Source organism: Mustela erminea, chromosome 9 (assembly GCF_009829155.1).
Source record: "Mustela erminea isolate mMusErm1 chromosome 9, mMusErm1.Pri, whole genome shotgun sequence".
In the NCBI taxonomy this organism is placed as follows: Eukaryota; Metazoa; Chordata; class Mammalia; order Carnivora; family Mustelidae; genus Mustela; species Mustela erminea.
Window position 1 is genome coordinate 31,206,483 of NC_045622.1, and position 26,570 is coordinate 31,233,052.

The window sequence follows — 26,570 nt, forward strand, 5'->3', positions numbered from 1 at the left end:
CCTGAAAGTCAGTAACAGACTGGTATGTATATATGCTTACACTATTTTTCCTAATGTATTTGTCTTTGAGTAGGAACTCAAATACGGAGTACTACTTATAGTTTAGAGTCAGCCAGTGTATGTGATAACAGGTGTAGAAAGGACTTAAAATGGATTCTCTCTAGGGACAAGGAGGAATTTTGAATGGAATCAAATACAGTTGTCAATTTAATGCAGACAAGTCATAGTCCATTTTGCTCTATTAGAATGCTGCTCTGGATATATTACTATTGTGAAAATTTTAGTTTGCATTAATCATTCTGGATACCTATTCTCCTCATTTTTAGAACTGAAATCAGCATCAACAGGATACAAATTAAAAAAAACTAAACATTCAATTCTATACTCTGACACATGTAATATGTCAGGCTTACAAACAATTCCATTCTGCATCTACCAGCACACTAAGAACCTCTACATAAATACACTTTTGCAACTGTTTATAGATAATTTTAGCTATTAAAAAAATAGGAACCACCTCCTCTATCCTTCAGTTCAGCATCGCCCATCATTAATCTTTTCTAATTGTTCTCAATAGTCCTTGTTCTCCACAACTGTAACTCACACAGCAAAGTATCAGGTTTCTCAAAGTGCACAGAACAAACTACAAAGGAAATGTTTGTGGTCCATACACTTTGTCCACTTCAGTTAAATAGGGTCACCTCGTTGTGAGGAGCGAGCTACTTTGACTCAGCATTTTCCACTTGGCCCAAGTTGAAGAGGTCACTGACGGCAGTGGAGGAGTCTACACTTAACTGATGTTCTTGCTTTCCAGCTAGCTCATTAGCCTGAACACACTTGCTCAAAACTTCTACTGTACAGACTGTAAAAAGCAGCAGAGTGTCATGCGGAGAATTAACTCTATTTATCAAGAAAATACATAAGGTAAGGTGAAATAAGTAATAAACCAATAGAAAAAATAAATACCTTCAAATATTTTAATTTCTATCACAAAATTTCTGTAATACCAAAATAAAACTGACCTATACATATATTTCAGAAGAAAATGCCTGGTTTTTATTCACTTTACTGAACAAGGATTACTTAACAGCTTATAAACAATTTAGTACTAAGAGCGTCAGGCAGATAAAGTGCACAGAATCACCACAACCAAAAGGCCAGATGCAATAATACTTAGGTTCAAGATTTCATTTGAACTCACTTAGGAGCAAGTTTAAAATACCTTCCCCAATCACAAGGCAAAGGCATAGTATACTGTGTGTGCTCTCAGCTGATAATGGCCAGCAACTGAGATATTTAAAAAATAATAAGAAGAAGAAAGATAAAATAAAATGTGTATAATTATTCATTTTAACTAGAGCTAATTTAAACTCTTAAATAAGAATAAAAATAACATAAAATGGGTGTAATTATTCATGTTATTTTAACTATAGGTAACTTAAACACTTAAATAAGAATAAGAATAATCCATACGTAATGTCTGCTATTTTAGAGGGATCATAACACTTTCACAGAGCTCTTTAAATTTTTTTACTAAAGTTTTTTATTTATTTGAGAGAGAGAAAGAGAGAGAGAGTGCACACAAGCAGGGGGAGGGGCAGAGGGAATGATACTGAAGTTGACTCCCCACTGAGCACAGAGCCTCCATGCAGGGCTCAATCCTAGGACCCTGACTTGACCTGAACCAAACTCAAATGTTGGACACTTAACCAACTAAGCCACCCAGGTGCCCCAAAAAGCTTTCATTTTATAAAAGTATCACTGAAGTGAGACATTGTAAATTGGGGCTCTAAAGTAAAATTGATTTATTTCAGATACATAGTCTGACTTCCTAGCTCTGTGATCTGTTAAGGTCACCTCATGATTTTCCTCATTGTGAAAGCAGGTGTAACACCTACACTCATCTCACAGGTTGCTTGGTGAGAACTTAATTAAGTCACAGATGTAATAGCTCAGCGAAAACCCCAACAATTATAGATATAAATAAAGATTAACTACTATTATTCTTGAAAAAAGAAAAAAACTCTTCCTTGCTCTGAGCACACTGAACATTCTTATTTTCTTCCTTCTTCGGCCCTTCCTTCTCAACCTCCTTATCTGTCCTGTTTTTCTCTCCCAAACATCAAATGTTAAGTTCTCATATGATATACAACCTCAGTCCTCTTCTCATTCTATCCTTTCCCAGAAAGAATCTAATCTTGCCCATGATTTTAATTAACACTTAGAAGACAATTCCCGAATGTGTATTTCTAAATCAGATCTGAATATACACGTGCCAACTCAACATTTCCACTTGGGTGTCTTGGAGGAACCTCAAATTCATTATAACTAAAAGCCAAACTCACCATTTTTCCCACCCAAACATAAATGTTGCATACTAAAATCACCCAATTATACAACCCAGAACCCTAAGAGTAATCCCTGAAATGTCCTATTTCTTGCTTCCCAATATATAACCCATTTCTTACCATTCCCATTTTACCTCTGAAATACATCCCTTTGTCTTCACAGCCACTATCGTCTTCTGAATCTAAAGTCACTATCCAATAGCCCCTAAATTGGTTTTCCCAAAGCAGTCCTACCCCTCCAAACCCTGTATGACATCCAACTTTTCAAATACAAACATAACATAAACAAAAAAATAAATAAAATGCAAATATCATACCTCTAGCTATAACTTTTCTTTGGATCATCAGTGCCCTCAGAATAAGAAGCAAAATACTTTGGACCATTAATAAAGCTGTGCACGTGCCCTCTTGTCTTCATTACCCTCTATATTCCTAAAATTCTTTTTCTTCTAAAATGCTAGGCTCTATCCTCCTTTGAGGCCTTTCTTCATACCCACTCTGTTGGGAATATGAAAGGTTTAACACTTCCTGCTCCTGAACTCCCATTTCCAGCTATTTCTTTATCATTAAGTTCGCTGCTTAATCAATACTTCCTCCAGAAGATATTTCCTGATTCTCTGGACAAGGTCAGTTTTTATTAATTATATTCCCACAAAGCACTCTTTACTATTGCATCACAATCTTCAGTGCATTTGTAATTACTCTGGTGTCTGCTTTCCACAAAAGATAATAAGGGACACAACAGCAGCAGGCAAGCTTGTCTTGTTTACAATTATATCCCTTAATCTTATCAAACACCATGATTTTCACAGTGGGCCAACTACGATATTGATAAATGTTTGCTGAATTAATTAACATAAAATGGTTCTGATTTAGTCCCTAATTTGATAATACTTATAATTTGTAGAGAAATGCACATAAAACTGATTCAACACAGACTATACTAGCTTTTTACAGTAAATCAGCAAAAAAACCCTACTTGATCTCTAAGAAAGATAATTCTGGAAGCCAAATAAATAATATGAAGAAAGGCCCATATGAGGAAGGCTACTTTCTGGTGCTAGAATATGAATGAAGCCGTAGAGAGCTAACAGGACTTCAACAAGCAAAGGATAAAAAGTATTCTAAGGAGAGGGAAATTTGGGCAAAGCCACAGACCTAGTCGGGGTATAAACAGTGACTGGTGAACAGACAACGTGCCTAAGGAGGGAGGTATACTGAAATACAGCAATATTTGCTATATATAAGAAAATATATTTGCTATACTGAAATACAGCAAATGGGCACACTGTGGAAAGCTGGAAAGCTTTCAGTATCAGAATTAAACTGTCTCTCAAGGAGAACCCACTGAAAATTTCATCATTAAAGAATGATGAAGACAGCAAAAACATGTTAACAGATTAAGATGAAGTGTGGAGACCAACTAGTAAACTATTTCAATATTTCAGGTGGAAAGGAAGGAGGGAAGGAAGAAAAATAATTATACAGTAGAACAACACTGCTCGAATGGGGAAGGGGTAGGTGATTGACTAAATGGAAAACCAAAACAGAGAAAAGACAGAAGAAGGATGTCAAAAGTTTTTTTACAAACACTTTTTTTTTTAAAGACTTATTTATCTGAAAGAGAAGATAAGCAGGAAGGGAAGAGGGAGAAAGAGAGAGATTCCCAAACAGACTCCATGCTTAGCATGGAGCCCAACACAGGGCCTGATCTCCGGATCCTAGAATCATGACCTGAGCCAAAACCAAGAGTGGGACACTTAACCAACTGTGCCACCTCACAAAATATTTTTATTAATAATGAAAAAATACAAAAAATAATGAAAGTTCTTTTATAATTACTGCCTGAGTTTTCAATACACTTTATACCTAATTTTTATTTTATATGGTTAGGGAAAAAACTCCTCAACGTTATTATAATTTCACTCTCTTTAAAATGGTTATTTCCTACAATCATTGGGATGAAAGAAACTACCTTATAATATGCTGACTTCCTCTATTCAGTAGAAGAAAACCCTTTATGTCTAAAAGAATTCCATTCTTTGTAATAGGCGCTGTGCAAAAGTTAAAAATGACGTACAGAATTTTTTTTTTTGATGTACGGAATTTTTTAAAAGGTCATTCTAATTTCAAAAATATTAACATCTGAAAGTATGTCATCTTTAATTATCAGGAGAATATATGAAGAATAATAAAATATAACACTTACTTTTGCTGCACCTATCTGTTCTTTGCGAAACTTCTCAAGTGGAGCAATTAATACATCATTAGCGTTTTGAATCTGAAATTAAAAATGTAAACACATTAGGTTCTATAATATTTTATAAAAATATTAACTAAAAAAAACATAGCTCCTTTATTCAACTTACTTAAATAAAGAACTTTTGTTCTCTTGACGGCTTCTATAAATGAAATAAAAATACCTTGCATGTTATATAGTAATTTCTACTTTATAAGGTTGTTTCCACAAATTATTTCACTTAATTCCAACAATAACATGAATAATGGAAACCAAGTATACATGTTGAGATCCTAGTCTAAACATTTAATTTCGTATTCTAAGATGTAACTAAGAAATAAAACAGATATTTACAAATACCTTTAATTACTCTGGTTTAATGTAGTTAGTTTAAGCATCATTTTAAAATCAAATCCTATAAAGCTCTTCTATTTGCCACTAGAATGTTATTCTACATCTGCAAAATAAAATAAGGTTCATTTTCTTCTATTTAATTAGATTTCTTACACTTGGCTGAATGTTCATATACTTCCAACCCTACTATAATATTACCTGATTTCCTTTCAATGAACAGTATTTTAGCCCCAAACTCCAAACTGGGATTTACTACCACTTTAAGACATAAATATTTTAATTTGGATCTGTGAGAATATTGTGAAGAAGGAGTTTTCAGTGTGGGAACCAGGTACTGAATTCAAGAGATATACATTTCTAAGAAAAACACTATGCTGGGAAGAAATCTTCAATTGAAAAAACCTTTACAAAGTATTAAAATTAAACACAGAATCTTAAATGTTCTCAACACAAACACGAAAAATGGTAATTATGTGACAGAATGGAGGTGTTAGCTATTGCCCTGATGGTAATCAGTTTGCAATATATACATGTATTAAGTCAACCTGCACACTTTAAACTTACACAATATTATATGTCCTTGATATCTCAATGAGGCTAAAGGGACAGTTATAGTTAACAAACAAAATTTATAATTTACCACTGTGATAATATGATCTATTATATAATTAGCAAATGCTAAGATGAAGAGAAATCTTTTTTTAATTTCTTTTCAGTGTTCCAGAATTCATTGTTTATGCACCACACCCAGTGCTCCATGCAATACATGCCCTCCATAAACTCAGGCTCACCCAAACCCCCCACCCCACTCCCCTCCAAAACCCTGTTTATTTCTCAGAGTCCACAGTCTTTCATGGTTCATCTCCCCCTCCAACTTCCTCCAACTCAATTCTCCTCTCCATCTCCCCATGTCCTCCATTGCTATTCCTTATGCTCCACAAGTAAGTGAAACCATATCATAATCGACTCTCTCTGCTTGACTTATTTCATTCATCATAATCTCTTCCAGTCCTGTCCGTGTTGATGTAAAAGTTGGGTATTCATCCTTTCTGATGGAGGCATAGTACTCCATAGTATATATGGACCACATCTTCTTCATCCATTCATTCGTTGAAGGGCCTCTTGGTTCTTTCCACAGTTTGGCGACTGTGGCCATTGCTGCTATGAACATTGGGGTACAGATGGCCCTTCTTTTCACTACATCTGTATCTTTGGGGTATATACCCAATAGTGCAATTGCAGGGTCATAGGAAAGCTCTATTTTTAATTTTTTAAGGAATCTCTACACACATTTAAAAATAAAACCCTATTTTTAAAATATGTAACTCTATTTTAAAATAGGTTAAAATATATACAGGAGTTCCTTACATCATTCTTACAACTTTACTGTAAGTGTAAAATTATACCAAAATTCTAAAATTCCAATGCGTTTTTTTTTTTTTAAGATTTTATTTATTTATTTGGCAGAGAGAGAGAGAGAGAGAGACATCACAAGTAGGCAGAGAGGCAGGCAGACAGAGGAAGGGGAGCAGGCTCCCTGCTGAGCAGAGAGCCCGATGCGGGGCTCGATCCCAGAACCCTGAGATCATGACCTGAGCCGAAGGCAGAGGCTTAACCCACTGAGCCACCCAGGTGCCCCAATGCAAGTGTTTTACTTTCACTTAATTTCACTGAACTTCTTATTCTCTAGTTAAGTTTTATTTCTCAAATTCCATATCTAAGTCCACAAAGATAGTATACACAAAAATAAAAACTAGTGTGTTAGTGCCTTTGATGATAGCATTCTCCAATTCGCAAAAAAAATAATACGGCAGATACTGAAAAGCAGACTTACACTCCTTGTATAAAGACATAAAAAGGGATGCCTAGGTGGCTCAGTTGGTTAAGCATCTGCCTTCTGCTTAGGTCATAATCTCAGGGTCGTGGGATTGAGTCTCACATGGGGCTCCTTGCTCAGCAGGAGCCTGCTTCTCCCTCTCCCTCTGAAAGTCATTCCACCTGCTTGTGCGCTCTCTCTCTCTCTCTCTGATAAACAAACAAACAAACAAATAAAATAATTAAAGAAAAGATATACAAAGTAGATTAATACTCAAAACCCTTTCTAAGACATCAACAACAAACTGTTGATACCTATGACAACATCACAGTTGTGAGGTCAGACAGGCATTCCTCCAGATACACTGTGTAGGCATCTTTCTAGAGAGAAATGACTGGAAAGTAGCAAAGTAGCTCACTTTTTTTTAAAGATTTTATTTATTTATTCGACAGAGACTGATCACAGGTAGATAGAGAGGCAGGCAGAGAGAGAGAGGGAAGCAGGCTCCCTGCTGAGCAGAGAGCCCGATGCGGGGCTCGATCCCAGGACCCTGAGATCATGACCTGAGCCGAAGGCAGCAGCTTAACCCACTGAGCCACCCAGGCGCCCCAAAGTAGCTCACTTTTAATTGTCATGCTCTAAATCTTCTTTACCTTCATAAAACCCCAAATACATAAACACACATGTACACACACACACACACCTGCTTTTAAACTAAATTGGCATAAGGTGAAAGACAGTGTCATGAACACTTACGTGTAATTTTGAAAAATGATAAAAATAAAGGCTAGTATTTACTGAAGGTTTATGTTGTGCTGGAAACAAGCATGATCTAATATATTTAAAGTCAGTGAACTTAAACAGGGAGATACTTCTCAAGTGGTGAAAACAGCAACAATAAGGGTGCTGAATTAGATGATATGCAATATACAGCACAAGCACATATATTTAAAATAAAAAAAAAAAAACTGGGTTTAAACTGGGGCCTGTTGTTATAAGCTGCTGTTTAACCATTCTCAGCATTGGCTGCAACACCTACCTCACAACTTAACTTGGTTCTAAGGACTAAGATAAGGAATATAAAACACTTAGTTCAGTGTCTTAACATAGTAAGTCTTCAAAATTTATAGCTTTTAATAGCTCCAAACTGACACAGATAATTAATCTCATTCTGTATTTATGTACTGAATACACTTCTGTATCTGAATCTATAGTACTACTCTTTGGTTGAAGTCTATCTATGTGCACAATATGGAAAGTATTTTCCCATAAAAGTCTTGAAAGACAGATGGCCTGGACTCTCCCATATCCAATCACTAGGTACTTACGTACTGCCAAGCATACTGCTGAGGTCTATGGTAAAGTGAAAAAACTAAGGCATGGACTAATCCTTCCAGAACTTTAATGTCTATTTGAGAAGAGAGGAAAATTTTATTCATTCAACAAATATTTGATGCTCTTAAAACACTGCTAAAATTTTTGGAAAAATTGAAAGACAAAACTGATTAGTTCTACATGATAAACTATGGAGGACTCCTTATGAATACATGAATACATCAGGATTTTGAAAACAGAAAAGATCCTTGAGAACTAAATAAAGAACTAAAAAGATAAAATAATTCTAGAAACAGGGAACACCATGAATAAAGGCAAAGGGGCAGAACTAAGCCTGATATGCAGGAAGGGAGAGTGCAGTACAGAAAAATAAAGCATTTATTAAGCAATCATTAAGAGTCAATCATGACTGTGAGGGCATTGACCTAGTTACAGGCCCTCAGTTAACTTTTGAAAAATGGGAATACAGAATGAATATGAAGCATAGCAAACAGTTCTGGCACATAATATGATCCATAGAATTAATACATTATTATCAACTAACAAGAACATTATCTAGCTGGAGAAAAGTGTGCGTGTGTGTGTGCGTATACATACACACACACGCACACACACACACACTTTTTTTTTTTTTTTAAATAGAAAACTCAGTAAGAATAAGGAAAAGATACCCATAATCTAGGAAGAACAGTCTGAATATAGAATCCCTGCTGGTTTCTAAACAGAAAATTCCTGTTGTAAAAACCTGTTCTAGGAAGCCAGTAATATGTGGGATAGTTTGAGAAGGCAGAGATGAAGACAAGACCTGCCAGGTGAATAGCTGGGAGTGGAACTCAAGTTTGAAACAGTAAGGTACTATGATCGGGCGCCTGCAGTGTTAACAAACTGCTAACAGGGAACTGCAGTTTTCTCAGAAACAGAAAAGGGGCCAGAGGGAGAGGAATCAAAGGGCACATTAAGAAGTTTTGCCTCAAGCGTTGGAACTCTGGCATCACATTAAGAACTAGAGTAAATAAGGTAAAGAGTCTGTTTGTTGGAGAAAGAATAAAGATAATGAATTTCACTTTGGATCTATTATGTTCAATGCCAGGGGAAGACTCAAATATTTTGGCAGAATATTCTCAAAATAAGAGTTAATCAATATGAATGAAACGTATTACTGGGGAGAGAAGGATTAGGAAAGGGACCTAAAGGATAAATCTGTATACTAAGACACTGGTGCCACATTCCTATCCAATGGTTTCAGTCTCTGCCGTATGTAAATACGACCTGGCAATAAAACAAAACCTGAGGATACAACACAGGAGATGTGAATTAACAACCACCCTTGGGGGCAATTATTATTTCTTAACCCAATTTGCCCATATTTCTTCACTTTTTTTCTTTTGTTTTTAGATTTGTTCATTTTTTCTCCTCTTTCCTTCCCCTACTCTCATTCTATTAATGTGAAACTGAAGGAATTAAAAAAAAAATGAGTTTCAGAGGTACTAAACAGAAAAGAAAGGGGAAAAAAGAGACATCAAAAGATATGATTTGTTGAGTATTTACTATGTGGAACATACTCTGCTAAACTCATCATAATATCACGAATAAAACTGATTTTATATGAGCAATGAAGTTCAAAATCCAAAAATCATCCAGAATGTTTTAAGCACGAGTGTTAAAGTTACACCCAGTTCCATTTTATTTTTTTTTTAAGATTTTATTTATTTATTTGACAGAGAGAAATCACAAGTACACTGAGAGGCAGGCAGAGAGAGAGAGAGAGAGAAGGAAGCAGGCTCCCTGCTGAGCAGAGAGCCCGATGCGGAACTCGATCCCAGGACCCTGAGATCATGACCTGAGCCGAAGGCAGCGGCTTAACCCACTGAGCCACCCAGGCGCCCCCAAGTTCCATTTTAATTTCAGCATCAAAACTTCTAAGTCTCAGTGTCTTCATCCCTATACCTCTTAGAGTGTTTATAATAATGAAAGGAGAGATATACATATTTTTAAAATAACAAGCATAAATATGACATATGGCAGCCTTTCAAAAAATGTTTCCTTCTTCACAGAATTTACTATGTCTCCTATGTGTTCAGTCTTAAATTTCCCAGGTTTAAAGTGTAGTTCTTCAAAGTAGAAACTGAATTCAAATTAATTTAACAGAACAGTACTGATCTACTCGATAGATAACAGAAAAACAGGAACCTGTTTTTTTCCATAAGCCAGTGCCACATATATGTGGTTTTACATCCCAAATATCATGCGTTTGTGCAGTCAATGAACCGCTGTTCACAACATGTGAATCTAAACTCAGGACATCAAAATGGCAATGCCAACAACACTCTTCAAAGGGTAGAATGTAGATTTAAAACCCAATCCCGCTGCTTCTGACCCTTATCTTTGTACATTCCCCAGGGAACACGCGCCTTTCATCCACACAAACTTGTCAATCACACAGATAAAAGTTTTCAACTCTGACGCAATCCAAGTGTAAATTAAAGGTGTTTAAAATTTTTAGCAGTTTTAAAAAAGTTATTGTTGCTACTGTATAATAAAGAAAAATGACATACAAAATGGTGGAAAACTATAATTAAGTGTGAATCGGGGTACAACTCTGGTGACTTTACTTTCATAAGGTCTAAAAAAAAAGTCTAGAGAAATGAAATTTTGGCTCACATGGAACTCTTTGTCCCCAGATTTACACAAGAGGCTTGATGAAACTTCTTCCAGAAGGTAATTTCAGGTTGGGGGGCAGAGAGCTGGCAGGGAGTGTCAAGTCACAGATTACGAGATTCAAGATCCCATAATACTTGTGGAATGTGTTACTTTGCATGAACTTTCTAAGAGGCTTTAGGAAAAATACAAAACCAATTTTAATATTCTCCCTAGATACTAATAATGTAAAATCTTAAAAAGGTCTTATTTCAGTAAATAAGATCTTATTATCTTACAATTACTTACTTACTTACTATCTTACAATTCTTAACCATCTATAATTCTAAATTCTGGGTACAACCACCTTATTTTTATAGATATTAATCCATTTTAAAAATAAAATTATCTGGTATTTCACTTATTATCTGTAGCAGAGAAGCAAATATGATATTGGATAATATTTTACAATACTGCATTTACTGGGTAAATACACTTGAACTGTGGCGCAGTGTTACTCACACAAAGCCAGACAATTTAAGTTTTCACTTACCTTTTCTTCTGCTGTTTCAAGTGGTTCTAACAAATAGCCACCAGGGAGTGCTCATAAGCCACTCACAAGTAATAATTAGAAAAGTTTTTATGTGATCAGATGAAGAATTCTCTGAAAACATCTGGAGTTTTTTGTGTGTGTGTATGTGTCCAAGTATTCATGAATTACAATCTTCTTTAGATCATGGATTTTTAAGTGCTACCCTATTTTTATTAAATATTCCTATTTTGTGGGAAACCTGGGTGGCTTAGTCATTAAATGTCTGCCTTCAGAGCAGGTCATGATCCCAGTGTCCTGGGATGGGGTCCCCAGCCCTAAATTGGGCTTCCTGCTCAGTAGGGAGCTGGCCTCTCCCCTTTCCCTCTGCATGCTGCTCCCCCTACTTGTGTTCACTCAATTTCTACCCATCAAATAATAAAATCTTTTTTAAAAATTTCAAATATCAAAGAAATTCCTATTGGGGGGCACCTGGGTGGCTTGGTTATGCAGCAGACTCTTGATTTTAGCTGGGGTCATGATCTCAGGGTCCTGAGATCAAGTCCCACATTGGGCTCTGCACTCACCAGGAAGTCTGCTTCTCTCCCTTTCCCTCTGCTCCTTCTTACACAGGTGTGTGCTTGCACAGGTATGTGCTCTCTTTCTCAAATAAATACATCTTTTTAAAAAATTACAATTTTTAAAGATTTTATTTATTTATTTGACACAGAGAGAGAGAGAGAGAGAGAGAGAGCGCAAGCGAGCACAAGTAGGCGGAGCAGCAGGCAGAGAGAGAAGCAGACTCCCCACTAAGCAAAGAGCCTGATGTGGGGCTGGATCCCAGGACCTTGGGTCATAACCTGAGCCCAAGGCAGCCGCTTAACCAACTGAGCTACCCAGGTGCCCCCCAAAATTCCTATCTTTAACACCTGCTTTTCACTGCTGAGAACCAACAAAATGTGCAGCAATGGAAAAAAACAAATCTGAAGGGTAATTCTTGCACTTTTACTTATTCTCCCCTTTCCAGGTTCTGGTTAAAATCCAGCATGGTTGGTACCATCACAGCCCATCACTAGTCAGTGAATATAGTGTCCTATTAACCTCAACCTACTCAATAATATCAGGATAGAAGACTGTAATTTTCTACCTCAAACTTTCAAAGTACCAAAACACTCAAAGATTTGAAAAGAAGATTTAATAATATTCTGTGGTACTCGCTAAAGCAACTGCTTGAGAAGGCCACAACACATGATGCTATTTACCGAAATAAAACCTGGATGGTGTAGCTCATTGCACAAATAACTTCCTGTTGAGATACTTATATAGCCAATCTGAACACAGAATAAGTATCACAAAGGTATTTCATGAGTAGACGAAACACATTTAATTCACAAGATACCTATAAACAGTCTGAGATAAGAACGGATTATTTTCCTATTAGTATTTGCAACCGGGAAAATTAGACACAGTCCTATTTGGGATTATTGGCAAGTATCTCCCTTCTGCCTTCTTCCAAATTCTGTCCTGTTCCTCCCTCCTAAACAGCATCTCAGGATGAAATTCTGGCAAGTGGTTTAGGGCTAGCCTGAGGTTCACTAGGTTCACACCTTACTCTTCACAGATATACAAGAGATAGTCCTGGGGTGCCTGGTTGGCTCAGTTAGTTAAGTACCTATCTTCAGCTCTGTTCATAGATCCTAGATTGAGCCCAGTGTCAGGCTCCCTGCTGAGCCAGGGAGTCTGCTTCTCCCTCTCCTTCTGCCTCTGCTCCTGTATTCTCTTGCTCACTCTCTCTCAAGTAAATAAAATCTTAAAAAAAAAAAAAAAAGAGAAACAGTCCTTCTCTTGCATCAGTAAGCCCACAGCTCTTCTAAACTAGAACTCAAAAGTCAAACTCACAAAAGGTGTAAAGGATGGATATACAAATAAGACCTTCATTTAATAAGTGATACAAAGTCAAAGACTAAAGGCTTTACTTTATATCCTTCAATGTAAGCAAATTACTCTGAAAAACTATCTTCACCTTTAAAAAAAAAAAATGCTATGTAAGGTTAGCTGGGTACCACTGTAATACATTTAATTTCAACCTGAACGTCACTTGCTACTTCAGTACTGAATGTTTTGATTCTGCTTATTAAGCAGTATTCCATTATGAACCCCACCTCATTGGACCTCATCTGTTTAGATCCAACACTCATTTAAATTTAACATTACTTTTATATTTTCTTTACTTTTACCAGTAATTATAATTTTCTTATTGAAATATACAGGTAAAAAAATCTAAATTTTTGGAGAATGATGCTTTATGAGTTGTCCCTTATATCAAAAGACAGGAAGTAGTACACTCTTCAGGAGAGTGCACTAGTTTCTGTTTAATTCTTGGTTTATACCCTGACAACTGTACAATCTTGGTCAAGTTATTCAAACTTTCCAAGTCTGTTTCCCTTTATGTTTAAGGATGATAATACGTTTATTTACAAAGATTAAATTTTATATTTTATGTATAATGATCATAAGTTTATGAGTATAAATTTTTACGTGCTTCCTTTTAAATTCATTCTTTTGTGTAGGTCAATTATAATGCATATATGTATATTTTTTAAATGAAATGGGAAGTTGTTACTGTAGTGCTAGTATGAGAGTGAAATCTCATCAGCATATACTGAATGTCAAGACTCTTAAATGGAACAGAGTGTTTATCTAGGGTAAACAGCAAAGAATCCTCTCCACTTCTAGAACTTATAACTATCCCAAATAACTCAAATTAAAGTTTACTATTTTTAAACAAAGTCATCTACACTCATAAGATAAGGGAGTAGAAAAGCATTCATCCAATAAAGAATTGATCATTTTCATTGAATCTAGGTAAGAAAGTAGAAGAGAAGGGTAAATTGCAAAATTTCATATAATCCAGTGCAATCTAATGATGTCGTAACTCTAGGTTGTACCAGTGAAATTCTCTAAATATTAACTTATTTGAACAAGAAAGGAAAGTTATTTTTCTTAGGTTTTTGTTGCTCTTAAACTACTTTTGCATCATTCCCTTTTACCCAGCAATCTCTAATGGGAGATTACACTAAGAATATTTTAAAGCATTCAAGCATTGAGGAAAACATTTTAAATATGAGATATAACCATAACATATTGTCTGCTCAAAACCTCTGTCCACTTATTATCAGCCTGATTACTACTTAAACATTTATAATTCTAAGATAAAGTAGACTAAAAAAAAAAAAATCAGCAAAAAGAAGGCCAAACTGCTTTTCAGCTATAAAAAAAGAAGATATGTGAAGGTCAAAGTGGAATTAATATCTTACAAGCTACTTTACTCTAAATATCCTACACATACATCATACATTCATCATAACAAATACTTTTCTTTTGATTATGACCAGAAAGTATGCATTTAGGGAATGCACTTTTATGGAATATATGGCTGCATTACCTCTCCTCAAAGGGCACACAAATCAGATACTGAAGTTTAATCTACCTGTGAGAACACAAGTAATGTAAGAAATGCTGCAACCTCAGTTGTTTCAATGGTTAAATAATCACTCCTAAATTTCACTGGGTAAAAACATTCTGCAAAATTACTGATGCGGTTACTTCAGCCAGTCCTATGCCTTTGGAATTCTCAAGAAATCCTGGGATCTATTGAAAATGTATACATCTGTGGTATTGCCAATAGTATCCAATGATGCACCTAAGTTTGTTAACCCTTCAGGAGATGGCCGATGACTTTCCTGTAACACAGCAGTCCCGTGTACTGATGTCCTTATGCTTATGAAAATATACCTTCTCCCTTCTCCCCACCTTAAATATCAAAAACACAGTATATCTTGAGCTGAGTCAATTGGGGCCTCAGGACTCCACCCCCCGGTTTTATCCCCTAGTAAAAGTGGCTTTATTTTGGGGAGGAGCTTCAACAAGGTGATAATTTCTGTAATTCAATGTTTATCTCCTCCCCACCTTGCTGTTATTGCTATTTCTTCTGCTAGTATTTCTCTACGCCTCTCAGTATTCTCTACTAAAAATATCTTGGAGAGAGAAACTGAAACCATTCATTTGTTTTAAATTCTTCATTTGTGAATTTAAGCAAGCTTCTAATAGTTGTTGTGAGTTTGTAAAAGAAATGAAAATTCATTAAGTAAATTCCCAGAGTCACAGTTATTTTACAGCAATTACATCTTAGGAGCTGAATGTTAATTTATTTTAATCACAATTGCTCTGTATTTCTGTAATGGCAGATTGTCAAAACCTTAAGAAAGACTTAAGATACCCCAGTGTATATGCAATTTCTTAAATTGCTTATTCTAATTTTGCAATAATGGGAAAGGAATGAAAGGGAGAAAGAAATGAGGAAGGAATTAGGCAGGATAGAAAAACATATAAGCAAAGCAGAGACTAACTTAATTAATACAGGGAGTGATAGAGAAAGTATAAGGAGAGATTGGGGGCTAGTGATGGGCAGGAGCATGCTCACAGTGGCTCTAGGAAAACACTATGTATATCGCTGTATTCATTCAATGATGTGCGGTTGAAGTCAGCTGAGGTGGAAGTATTTACACCATGGAAATCAATAAGCATTACAAATCAGGGTTATGTGCACCTACACATGCATGTGCGCATGCGTACACACACACACGCACACACCCCTAATTGCTGGCAGTTAACCTTTTCCAACACATCAATGCTTAGAACTATATTTGGAAGACACCAATATTAAACTAAAAACAGTGGGAAAGAGTGGTATCTACACAAGACTCCTTTCATCTAAAGTACCTCTTTCAAACCTGTGTACCTGTGTACCTGTGAGCTTATAACATTTCCAATTTAGTATGTCTTTCCCAACGCCCAAAAGATTAAGCTCATTTGTACTTCTTCACACTCAAACTCTTTTATGCAGAGCAAGGCTTTTGAATTTCTGGGCTTCAACAGCAATACCTTGAACGAACTTCTAAAATAGCACTGATATTAAACAGTTTTAGCTTCCAAATCTGTCTGAGTGATAGCAGGTTTCTGTGGTGCTGGGTTGAGAATGATCCTGAGGCTGAATCTTCACACTGAAGGAATGATCACAGATGTTGGTTATAATCATCTCTTACTAACAAGACTGACAGTATTTATACTGCATATGTTATGTAAACATAGACACATTTATCTTTCTGTTCCTGGAAAAGTGGAGATAATGTCTTATTGATTTTTTTAATAATCACTGTCTAGCAAAAATCCCTTGCCACAGTGGAAACTCAACTCGACCATTGCTAAATTAAATAAAGTTATTTCTGACCGTCATAATGGGCACCTGCAGTAAGTTACTATAGCAAATACTGTTCCTCACCATATTACTGAGGATGGCAACAAACTATTTTTGATAATTAGTATTTCTATAATATTTACTGATATATGCTATATAACTTAAGTAGCAATCAATATCTATGTAAGTAGCAATAGGAAACTGAACTCATTGGTATCTTTAGAAAAAGACTCAGTTACAAAAAAAAAAAAAAAACTATTGATTTACAATGATTTTTTTTTTCCACACAAGTTTCTTTACTTATAAGCTAATTTTGCAGGGGAAAAGAAGCAGGCACTATTTTATCTCAAATCAAAACTTTGGAGGACAGACTGTTATCCTACAAATGGCTATACAGGCTAAAAGGGAAAGAGCAGTAACTCCTCAAAAAAGAGATGCAAGTCACCCTCCAAATTCTCCCTACTCCTTCTTCCTTAAGGTTGATTTCATATTGTACTGAACGGAAAACTCAAAACAGAAAAACATGGCTCTACAGAATCTTAGCTGGGAACCAGGAAAGGGGTTTGGGGTAGGGGAGTATGTTGTAGACTAATAGGCCTAAAAGCATGAAGAGAAAAGTGCACAGGTCACTCCCATTGGGTAAATGAAGAAACAGATTCTAGAGTACACATATAACAATAATTACTGAGCTATATGGTCCAAGAGAATTCTCCTTCAATTCTTATAATAGATTTATGAAAAAGGTACTATTATTCTTCCTATTTTACAGATAAGGAAACTGAGACCCAAAGAGGCTAATTTGCTCAAGGTCACACACAAATAGTTGGTAGCAGAGCTACAACATGAACTCCAGCATTCTGACTCCAGCCTCCATACGCCTAACTACTCTGTCAAACCTCACCAGACCACTGTCTGATACTAAATAATATACTACAGGACCAAAAATAAGACTTTCCCCCACAAGCTGCTTGTGAGTATGGCTATCATAAAATAAAAACCAAAGAAAACAAATGACCTACAGAATTAGGGATGAGATTACTTTCCTATTTTCTAATTTCTAAACTCATATAGGTAGATATATTATTTTCTCTATTACTCATCTTCTTTGAAAAATGATATGGACTTTTTATTGCATCTCCAGTTTCACTATTGTGCTGATGCCATATTTATATGTGTGATAAAACTCAGGCTGAGGTGAGTAATAATGATTTTTCTTGGCTTATGAAATGCTTAGTTGTAATAATGTAATGGTGATGTGAGAAGCAGTATGGATAGGGAATATGAGGAATTATTAGCTTAAAATAGCAACTTTTCTCCCACATAATTCTACCAATAAAAGTTTAGGAAATTAGAAAAATGGGTATTCTTTCAGAAATATAACCATACTAGTATTGCTTCTTCCTACTTCAGTTTCTTGGTACAACACTTACTTAGGATGCTTGTGACACGTACTATCTTGATATAAACAAACACAGTAAACACCGTAGCTGGAACTTGTACAGTTAAGAAAAAACAAAACAAAACAAAAAAAACACCAGACGCTAATACACAAACATTCAGTGTTTCTTTCCTATAAACTAACCTGGTAGTAACTGCTTGAATGTGAGTATTTTAAGGATCTCTGGGGGCTAAGAGGAAGAGAAAATCTTTTGAAATAAGTAATTCCTTAATTGAATAAACCAACAAATTGAATCACAGTGTTAAAATAAAACCAAGAAAAAAATAATTAAAAGAGAAAACTTCAGGGCTTTAATACATAATTACAAAAGTCCAAGAGTACCCTAAAGTTAACAAAGTCCCACAATTTAGCAAATAAGAGATATGATTTATTTTGCAAACATTTTCTTTTAAACTTTCCCAGGCATTTGAACGTAGGCTCTTAGTCATAGCTAAGAATTACTTCCCAAATAAATTCCATATGTTCTAAATCTTGTGCCTGGTCTTTTCCAAAACCAGATCTGGTCATAAACCCTGGGCCAGTTTTCCACACTGTACAGCTGTCAAAAAGTTTTCTTACCCAATGAACTAAAGAAGGTCTTTCAACCCTTTCTTTATGTGAGGTCTTATATCATGTGCAGTAAGAGAGATGTGTCAATACTAGAGAAATTCTCTTTACAACACATGACAAAAAAAAAATTAAAATATATATACTTTTCCTTATCTGTTAAAAGTATGTCCCATCAGAAAACATAATCATTCTATAAATCATTAACATCTGACTTCTTTGGTCTTACCCTCAGGCCATGAATTACTTTCAATTCATAGAACTAGCTAAAAGAATTGTTATGATTCCTCTCCAGAAAATAAAGCATGGAAGCCTAGAAATGACTTCCCCTCCTGATAGCAGCAGCCAGCCTGGGATTCAGTCTGAGGCATTCATGATGAAGTGACAACCTGATGTAATGCAAAGCAGTAACTGTATGCTGAGGGACACCTAAGTCATCCTATATGAAATTATGAAAAGGTATGGGGAACAATCTCTCTCCTCTCTCTTTTGCTTTCTCTTAAAAAACTAAGAGATAGTATATTTAGTGGAGAAGAAAACTTAGCTTCTGTGATGCCCAGTTTACATAAGCAAGAACAGTGTTGACGCTGGTAAAACCCTAGTTCTTATCTCAACGTTACCCAGATCCCTGCACATAACACCGAGAAGCAACTCCCATCACTATGCCGACAATCACACCCTGTCCCCATCTTTGGGCTTTTAGGAATTCCTAACATCGTCTAGAGTATGACTAAAGTTAAGACATTTTAATTAATCTAAAAATTAATTAATTTAAAAATACTAGATGAGAAAATGCACCTTTCAGATAATTCAAGAATATAATAAAACTGGACTATAAATTACAACAACAACAAAAAAAAACTTTGCACCTTAACATAAAGACACAACGCTAATGAAGCTTCCACCTTACCCCCGCTAAGCATAACATCCTGAAAGCATTCAGGTGTATCTTACGTTTTCTTCTCCAATGGCCTTCTGACCTAATAAGCTTTCAAGAACTGTCCTGCAGAGTAAAGGGGGCAGAGACAGTCTCAACAAACTTACCTTTATCTTACATTTCAAAATAAGAGAAAATTCTACACCTTATCTGTGGGTAACCTAAGGTAGTTTGATGCTTCAAATATCCCATGAAGTGATCAATGGTTTATAAATCTTATCTGTAGCCCAGATACTTCTGCTAAACTCTCTTATCTGTAAACCAAGTGTTTGTCCCATTCCCAGAAGCACCTCAAATACAACTCTTGAGATATGTTTCAGCCTTCTCCAACCTCGGTTCGTCTCCTCTCAGTGAATGACACCAAATTCTGGCAGCTGACCATTGCCCCAGACTTTCACATCCTATCCATGATCTCCCTAATGCCTTGGCATGCATCCCATCACCTCTCTCCAAAATTAGAACATTCATCTTACATACCTATCAGCACCCAGTTTCACAACCCACCCATATCTAATTTTCTTTTTTTTTTTTTTAAGATTTTATTTATTTATTTGACAGACAAAGATGACAAGTAGGCAGAGAGGCACACGGGGGTGGGGGGAGGCTCCCTGCTGAGCAGAGAGCCAGATGTGGGGTTTGATCCCAGGAACCTGGTATCATGACCTGAGCTGAAGGCAGAGGCTTTAACCCGCTAAGCCACCCAGGCACCCCCCATATCTAATTTTCTATACAGCTACCTGAATGTCTATGAAAAGAAGAGTATGTTATTTCCTAGCTTTTATCATCCCTCAACAACCTTCAATACAAAAGATATTTCCTTAGCCCAGTATCCCACAATCCTTAATGAAGAACCCCTCACTAGCTCCACACATTCTCTGCTGCCACTTCAATGTGGCAAGTCTTCTCTTTCACCACAGAACACAATGGATAAAGTCTAACTCACATTGTGACCTTTCCCTTAGTTTTCCTTCCCTGGTTCCCTTATTCTATCTAAACGTCTCTTATCCTTTAAACCTCAGCTGAAGTATCATGCTCTTGGTGAGGCTTCCTTAATATTCTTGGTGTAAGTTAGACCCAGGATTGTGATTATAACATTGTGACAGTGGATCACAGATCTCTGTAAGCCACACCATGCCATTCTGTCTTCCCAGCAAAATTATGAGTATTTCTAAGGAAATGCCTATGCTTTCAGCTTTCTTTTCTTTTCTTTTTTATTTTTGTATTCTGAAGGGCCTGGTGCAGTATCTGAGGCATACAGTTAAGGCCAAAAAAACATTGTTTTGATACAGGCACATTAGCTGAAGTGAGGATGCACAACTACATGGGGAAAGAGTTGGAAGACAAGTTAGAGAATAGAAAATCTCAAAATCAAACTAAAATTAAGATGGACAATGCTGGACTTTGCATTCATGCAAACTAAACATCATTTTCCTATTCATATACTGGCCTCAGTCTCAAACAATAGTCCATTCATTCATGTATTATTGATTGCAAAGTATTTTGAAACCACTGAGAAAGAGAAAAACTGAAGTATATGGATTTCAGATTAACACACACACACACACACTGGTTTCTTTTAAGGAAAATGAAGATTTTAACAGATAATGAATATAGACCACCTTCTACTAGGGTATCCCAGGTTATGGATTTTCACTATACATGCAAACAAAATCTTAATCCCATCATTAAATTTTCATTTCTACTTTTAAAAGGAGAATGGATGAGATGAACTTCTGCAACTTCTTATTCTTTACCAACTCTAGTTCACCATTTGGAAATGAATCTTGAATAAGCACTGGGGGATAGGGTAGAGAGAATAAGAAAGCTAAATGCTATTTGGCAAAACAGACTATCCCTCAATATTCATTAGAGATGAATGAGCAAGGGCCCACTATCTTATCACTGGAAGATGCCTTGCCTTGCTACCCTGTGCCAAAACTTCAATTAGACTTCTAAATACCCTGGAAATAATGAGGAACGAAAAGCAGAGCTTCTATTGGTCTTTGAGCTTAACAGCCAGGGAGCATACTATCTACATTACTCAGGGACTAAATTACATTACTGTAATTGTACTGTGTTACAATTAGAGCATTTATGCCAAAAAGCAAAGAAGGGCAAGCCTACGTCAAATTGCAAAGAAGATAAAATTTGTTTTCAGAAAATTCTTCCGCTTCAGTTGGCCTTAATTCAGCTTTGTTTGGCCTTTATTCTAGTGTGTTTATTCAGGCCAGGCAACATCATCCCTTTTTCTCTCTCACTGGAGCCCCTTACCAAGAACTTTGCTTTCAGGAAACCTGAATTCTAAGTATTTCCAAACATTACCAAACTCTTTGGCCCACCAATAAAATCTTATGGCTTCTATGGTTTCTTTCATTAAGACCTTTCTCCATGCTCCCCAACAACCAGTAAACCTGATTTACTGACAAATGCTAATCTGCTTTTTGTACAATGAAAGCTATTTGCCCTGGGAACACTTAAAACAGCATGACAATCTAATGGTGGGGATTTAGCGGACCATGGATAGGCCAGTGAGATAAATAATTAGGTTGGTGAAAACACACCTGCCTTCTAGAGCTACATGTGTGGCAAAATGTGGATAGGTTCCCTTAATAAATGATAACTTTATTGTAGACCAAAATCATATCAAAATAACATGGCAAAAATTCTTCCGTTTTTTGGTTTACATATATAGATGACCAGTGAATATTGTACTGATAGACCCAGTGAGTGTTATTGGTCAACCAGAAACAACACATAGACTATTCTTCACAACTTTTCAGGTGAGAATTTAAAATTAATCACAAATCAGTTCTTATAAACCAAAACTAGATATTTCCAATGATTTAGTTGTAAAGGATTCAACCATTAAGGCGTAATTCCTGAGTTGATACCTGTAGCTCAAATAGGTTTCAAGCAAATATTTACTGTGGAATACAAAGGCTGCACTATTTTATAATTCATAAAGTCAAATAAGAACAAAAAAGTTAAAAAGATAATACCAGTTGATAGAAATCACAAAGAAAACGAAACAAGTTGATTGACAGAAAATAATGGTAGTGGGGATACTAATGAAATTGGGTGGTAAACAAATGGCTCAATGAAGAGAGACACCTTGAACTGAAACATGAATTATAACTCCTCAACCCCCCCATCTCTCCTCAGAGATCTGGAAGAGTTTCAGGCAGAAAGAAGAGAAAGTATAAACCCCCTAAGACAGACAGAAGCATGCTTGACATGCTGATGGAAAGAAAAGAAGCCTGGCATGACTAAATCCCTGTGAAGGCAACAGGGAATGTCTGAAATTAAAGATAATTAGAGAAGATAAGGTCTTCAAAATCACGGTATGAAATTTAGATTTTATTCTATGTTAGCTATCACAGAAATACAGAATGTGATTATAATGACAAAGGAATGAAAATTTTATTCTATATAGATGCCACATTTGCATTATGGGCCATTACTATTCATAAAAGTGTTACACCTCCTGAGGTTTTTAAAGCCAATTGTCATTGCAAAGAATGATATTCACAGAGTTGAAGGGAAGTTCTGCCCCTAAATTGAACTCAACTCCTGCAAAAACCAAAAAGCAACAATAAAAAGAACTATGGAAAAACCCTTTGGTATTAACTGCCAAGAACTTTCCGTCAAATAAACTCAAATACTCATCACTTTTATCTATGACTCTACATGGATAGACAAGTTTACAAACTTAAAGCAACTGCTTTCTAGGGTGGGGGAAGAGAAAAGGAATTTGTGTATCAGAATTAACCTGAATCTGACATCCACTTTTCATATTCAGTGTCATCTAAGTATAAAGTAAGTGTATACCCAAAACTGTATGTGTCTTAATTTGTCAAGAGACTATCCTTCATGGTGTATCTACAAATTGAATCTTTTTTTTTTTTTTTTCAAATACCAAGGTTAAACTAGATAGAAAATAATCTAAAGCTACTGAGCAGCTCTGAGATAATCCTATCTAAGTCTGTCCCTTCTAGAATTAAAGAGATGGAAGCCCAAAGAAATTAAAATTGCAAAAACAATTAACAGCAGACTAATATAGTGCCTTATTGAACTGAAATGAGCTCGGTTTCTCCTCACTCCATGATCATCTTTTAATAATTTAAGATAAATTTTGGGACGACTTTAAACACTCTTTTACATTATAAAGAAGCAATTAGGTACTTCAGAGATAGCTTTACACAAATTTTGTCATAAAAATATTAGAACCCTAAAAGATGAATACCCCAGAACCCTGCTTTAAAAAAACTCGCCCCTTCCTTTTTAAACCTTTCCATGTGGCAGCATAGAGAGAGAGAGAGAGAGAGAGATGGTCATGGTCATACTTTTCTTCTTGATAAGTTCTAAATTCACTATAAAAGTTTTAAAAATGGAATTAAATACTAAATGCTTATTACTAGCATTATAAAAATAAGTAACTCCTATTTATATACTTTATTTAGCAAATATCAAGGCCCTTAGGTATTAGTGCTCAAAAGTGGGAAGTTTTTTGTTTTTTGTTTTTTGTTTTAAGTTTCTAAAGATTTTTTATTCATTTACTTGTCAGAGAGAGTGAAAGAGAGAGAGCACGAGCAAGGGGAGCAGCAGGCAAAGGGAGCAGCAGGCTCCCTGCTAAGCCAGGAGCCTAATGCAGGACTCAATCCCAGGACCCTGGGTCAGGACTTCAGCCAAACACAGATGCTTAACCGACTGAGCCACCCAGGCATCCCAAAGTGGGAAGTCTTGAACAGTGTCTTGAGCCCCCATGGAAGGAAATGTTCAAGGAATGGAAGAACCTTTTCCAACTTGGTCTCCTCTTTGAAAATACATGCAATAGGAAGATACTGTCACTGACAGAAATGTAGCAGGGACCTCTGATGACTTGAGGCAAAAAACAAAGGGACAACTGCTTTTTGATACTTCTTTGCAAGGGATGTAAGTCCACTTCGTGAGAAATATCAAGAAACATGTAGCTATTTTGAAAAATTATACAGATCATGTAAATGAGCACACTCAATACATGCTTTCACAAGTTTTTCCAAAACTCCCTTCTAACATTGTTACTTCATAACTTAACAAGGTAATTTAAAGTCTAGTTCATATTTCTACTTTTGACTTGACTTATGGTCTACAAACTAAAAACTAAGGCTCTATCACAAATCTAAAAGTTGACGAGATGTCTGGCATTATATTATCTTTATGAGTTAAGTGTGGAAAATCATTCTAGCCCTTGCTTTCTCTTTATAACTTAAGAATCACCAATTATTTGACATAAAATTGAACACACTTCCTATTTAGAGTCACTCTTTACTGGTAGTGGTCAGTATGGCATCAACTCTGTCCTTGGGCAAAGGTACTTCTGCTCTGCACTACATCCAGACTTTATTCCAAAGATCCTCAAGTTATTCCTTTCCATTTTCTTCATAGTAGATTCTGTCAAGAGTGCTTCTGGTTAGCTGGCAAAAGTGGAAGTTATAGTATGTTTACTTCAATTAACCAGAGAATAACTCCAAAACTGCTATGTTCACAATCATTCATATTCATCTTTATTGACTACAAAAATGTTCAGGTCACTGTGACTTTATTAAGAAAAAGGACACTTATCTTACATTAATGATTTATCTGAATGATCACCAAATCTCAGTGACTTAGGATCTGCTGACATGTTACACTATAGAACACAAGTGTCAGAAGAATAGCCAGACTCAATTACTAGAGACTAAAGATGTTAAGGCTATTATACTATAGTTGTGTTCAACAGATTTTATATATATGTATGTATGTGTGTATATATATATATATATGAGAGTACATAATACCTGGAAATACTATATAATGCATGGATAGCCCTTGTCCTAAACAAGGCTATAATTTCATGGGGACACAAGGAAAACTATGAAAGAAAGTTTTCAAAACAGTAAAAGTTGGTGCAGGATTAAATAAAAAGGAAATGGAAATCAGGAAGTCTTCCCAGGAATTGAGCTGAGCCATTATTTAACATATTTTATTTTTGTGCCTCTCAAACACTGATAACTCAACAGCTGATCCTCAAAAACAAAGACTTATATGCCCTGAAAACAGGCTAAATGTAAAGGTTTCTTTTTTTCTCTCTCTCTTATACTATTATGTTCTAAAAAGAATCTTCAAATATCTTATGAAGATACTATAACACAGTGAGATAAATCTAAAATGGAGTTAAAAATAAAGCAACAAAGAACAGGGATATAAATTGAGAAAAGGACACATAAAATGAGTACACACAATGTGTGCCCATCGTCCTGCAAGACAACTGAGAGTCAAGAACTCTGGCTTTAAACATGACAGTGAGTAGCAGAACATGAAAGCTCTATCCTTGATTTTGTGTAGTACAATGTTTACCAAACATTATCTTTGTATTAACCAAAAAGATAACATAAAAATCATTAAATGTTTCTTCCATTGAGCATTATCTCAATATTTCTTTCTGTAAATTAACTGAGAGGCATGAAAACACTGCTTGTTAGAATCACTAACAGATTCAATCAGAAGGTAAAAGGTTGATAACAGGATGTCTACCCTCACATAGAACTTAACTAGTCTATCTAGTCTTCCCTCACATAGAACTTAACTTACTAATTCCAAAGACTTCACAGTGGAGTAAAGTAGTAGACACCATAATAAGCAAAACATCAAACAGTAATGAGACAGAATGACATCAGATGCTTTAATTCCTGCCAAAAATGTACAACTTGAATTTATTTATAAGGAAACATTAAATTTGTGATAGGTAGCATTATCATAAGTTTCTCAAACAACAGCTTTGTTGTGCTTGAAAATCTCTTTAATCAGTTCAAGTCCTCTATGAAATGAGCCCTGCCACAAAGAAAAAGTGAATTTAAGGAACATTCCCATGTGAAATAGTATTTAAAAATAACAATCCTTACCATCATAAAACTCATGGAAAAGTATAATAAGCCACAAAGTGGAGATCACCTTAGATCTTAGTAAGGCATTATAATCAAGAATACAGGTGGCCAACAGGTGCATGCAAAGGTACACAACATCACTAATCACCAGGGAAATGCAAATCAAAACTACAATAAGATATCCCCTCACACCAGTTAGATTGGCTAGTAT

The 26,570-nt window shown here is 35.7% G+C and overlaps 1 protein-coding gene across 3 annotated transcripts in view; it reads right to left on the reverse strand.

Annotated features, from left to right (window-relative positions):
- The window catches only part of ARHGAP42 (Rho GTPase activating protein 42), a 293,252-nt gene that overhangs the window by 141,282 nt on the left and 125,400 nt on the right, over positions 1–26,570 (reverse strand). For all 3 annotated transcript variants that reach the window (XR_004289597.1, XR_004289598.1, XM_032360563.1), the window contains exon 4: positions 4,558–4,629. Coding sequence is in view for 1 of the 3 variants with exons in the window: in XM_032360563.1 (XP_032216454.1) it covers positions 4,558–4,629 (72 nt within the window). In the remaining 2 variants the exon portion in view is untranslated. The remainder of the gene's footprint in view (positions 1–4,557; positions 4,630–26,570) is intronic.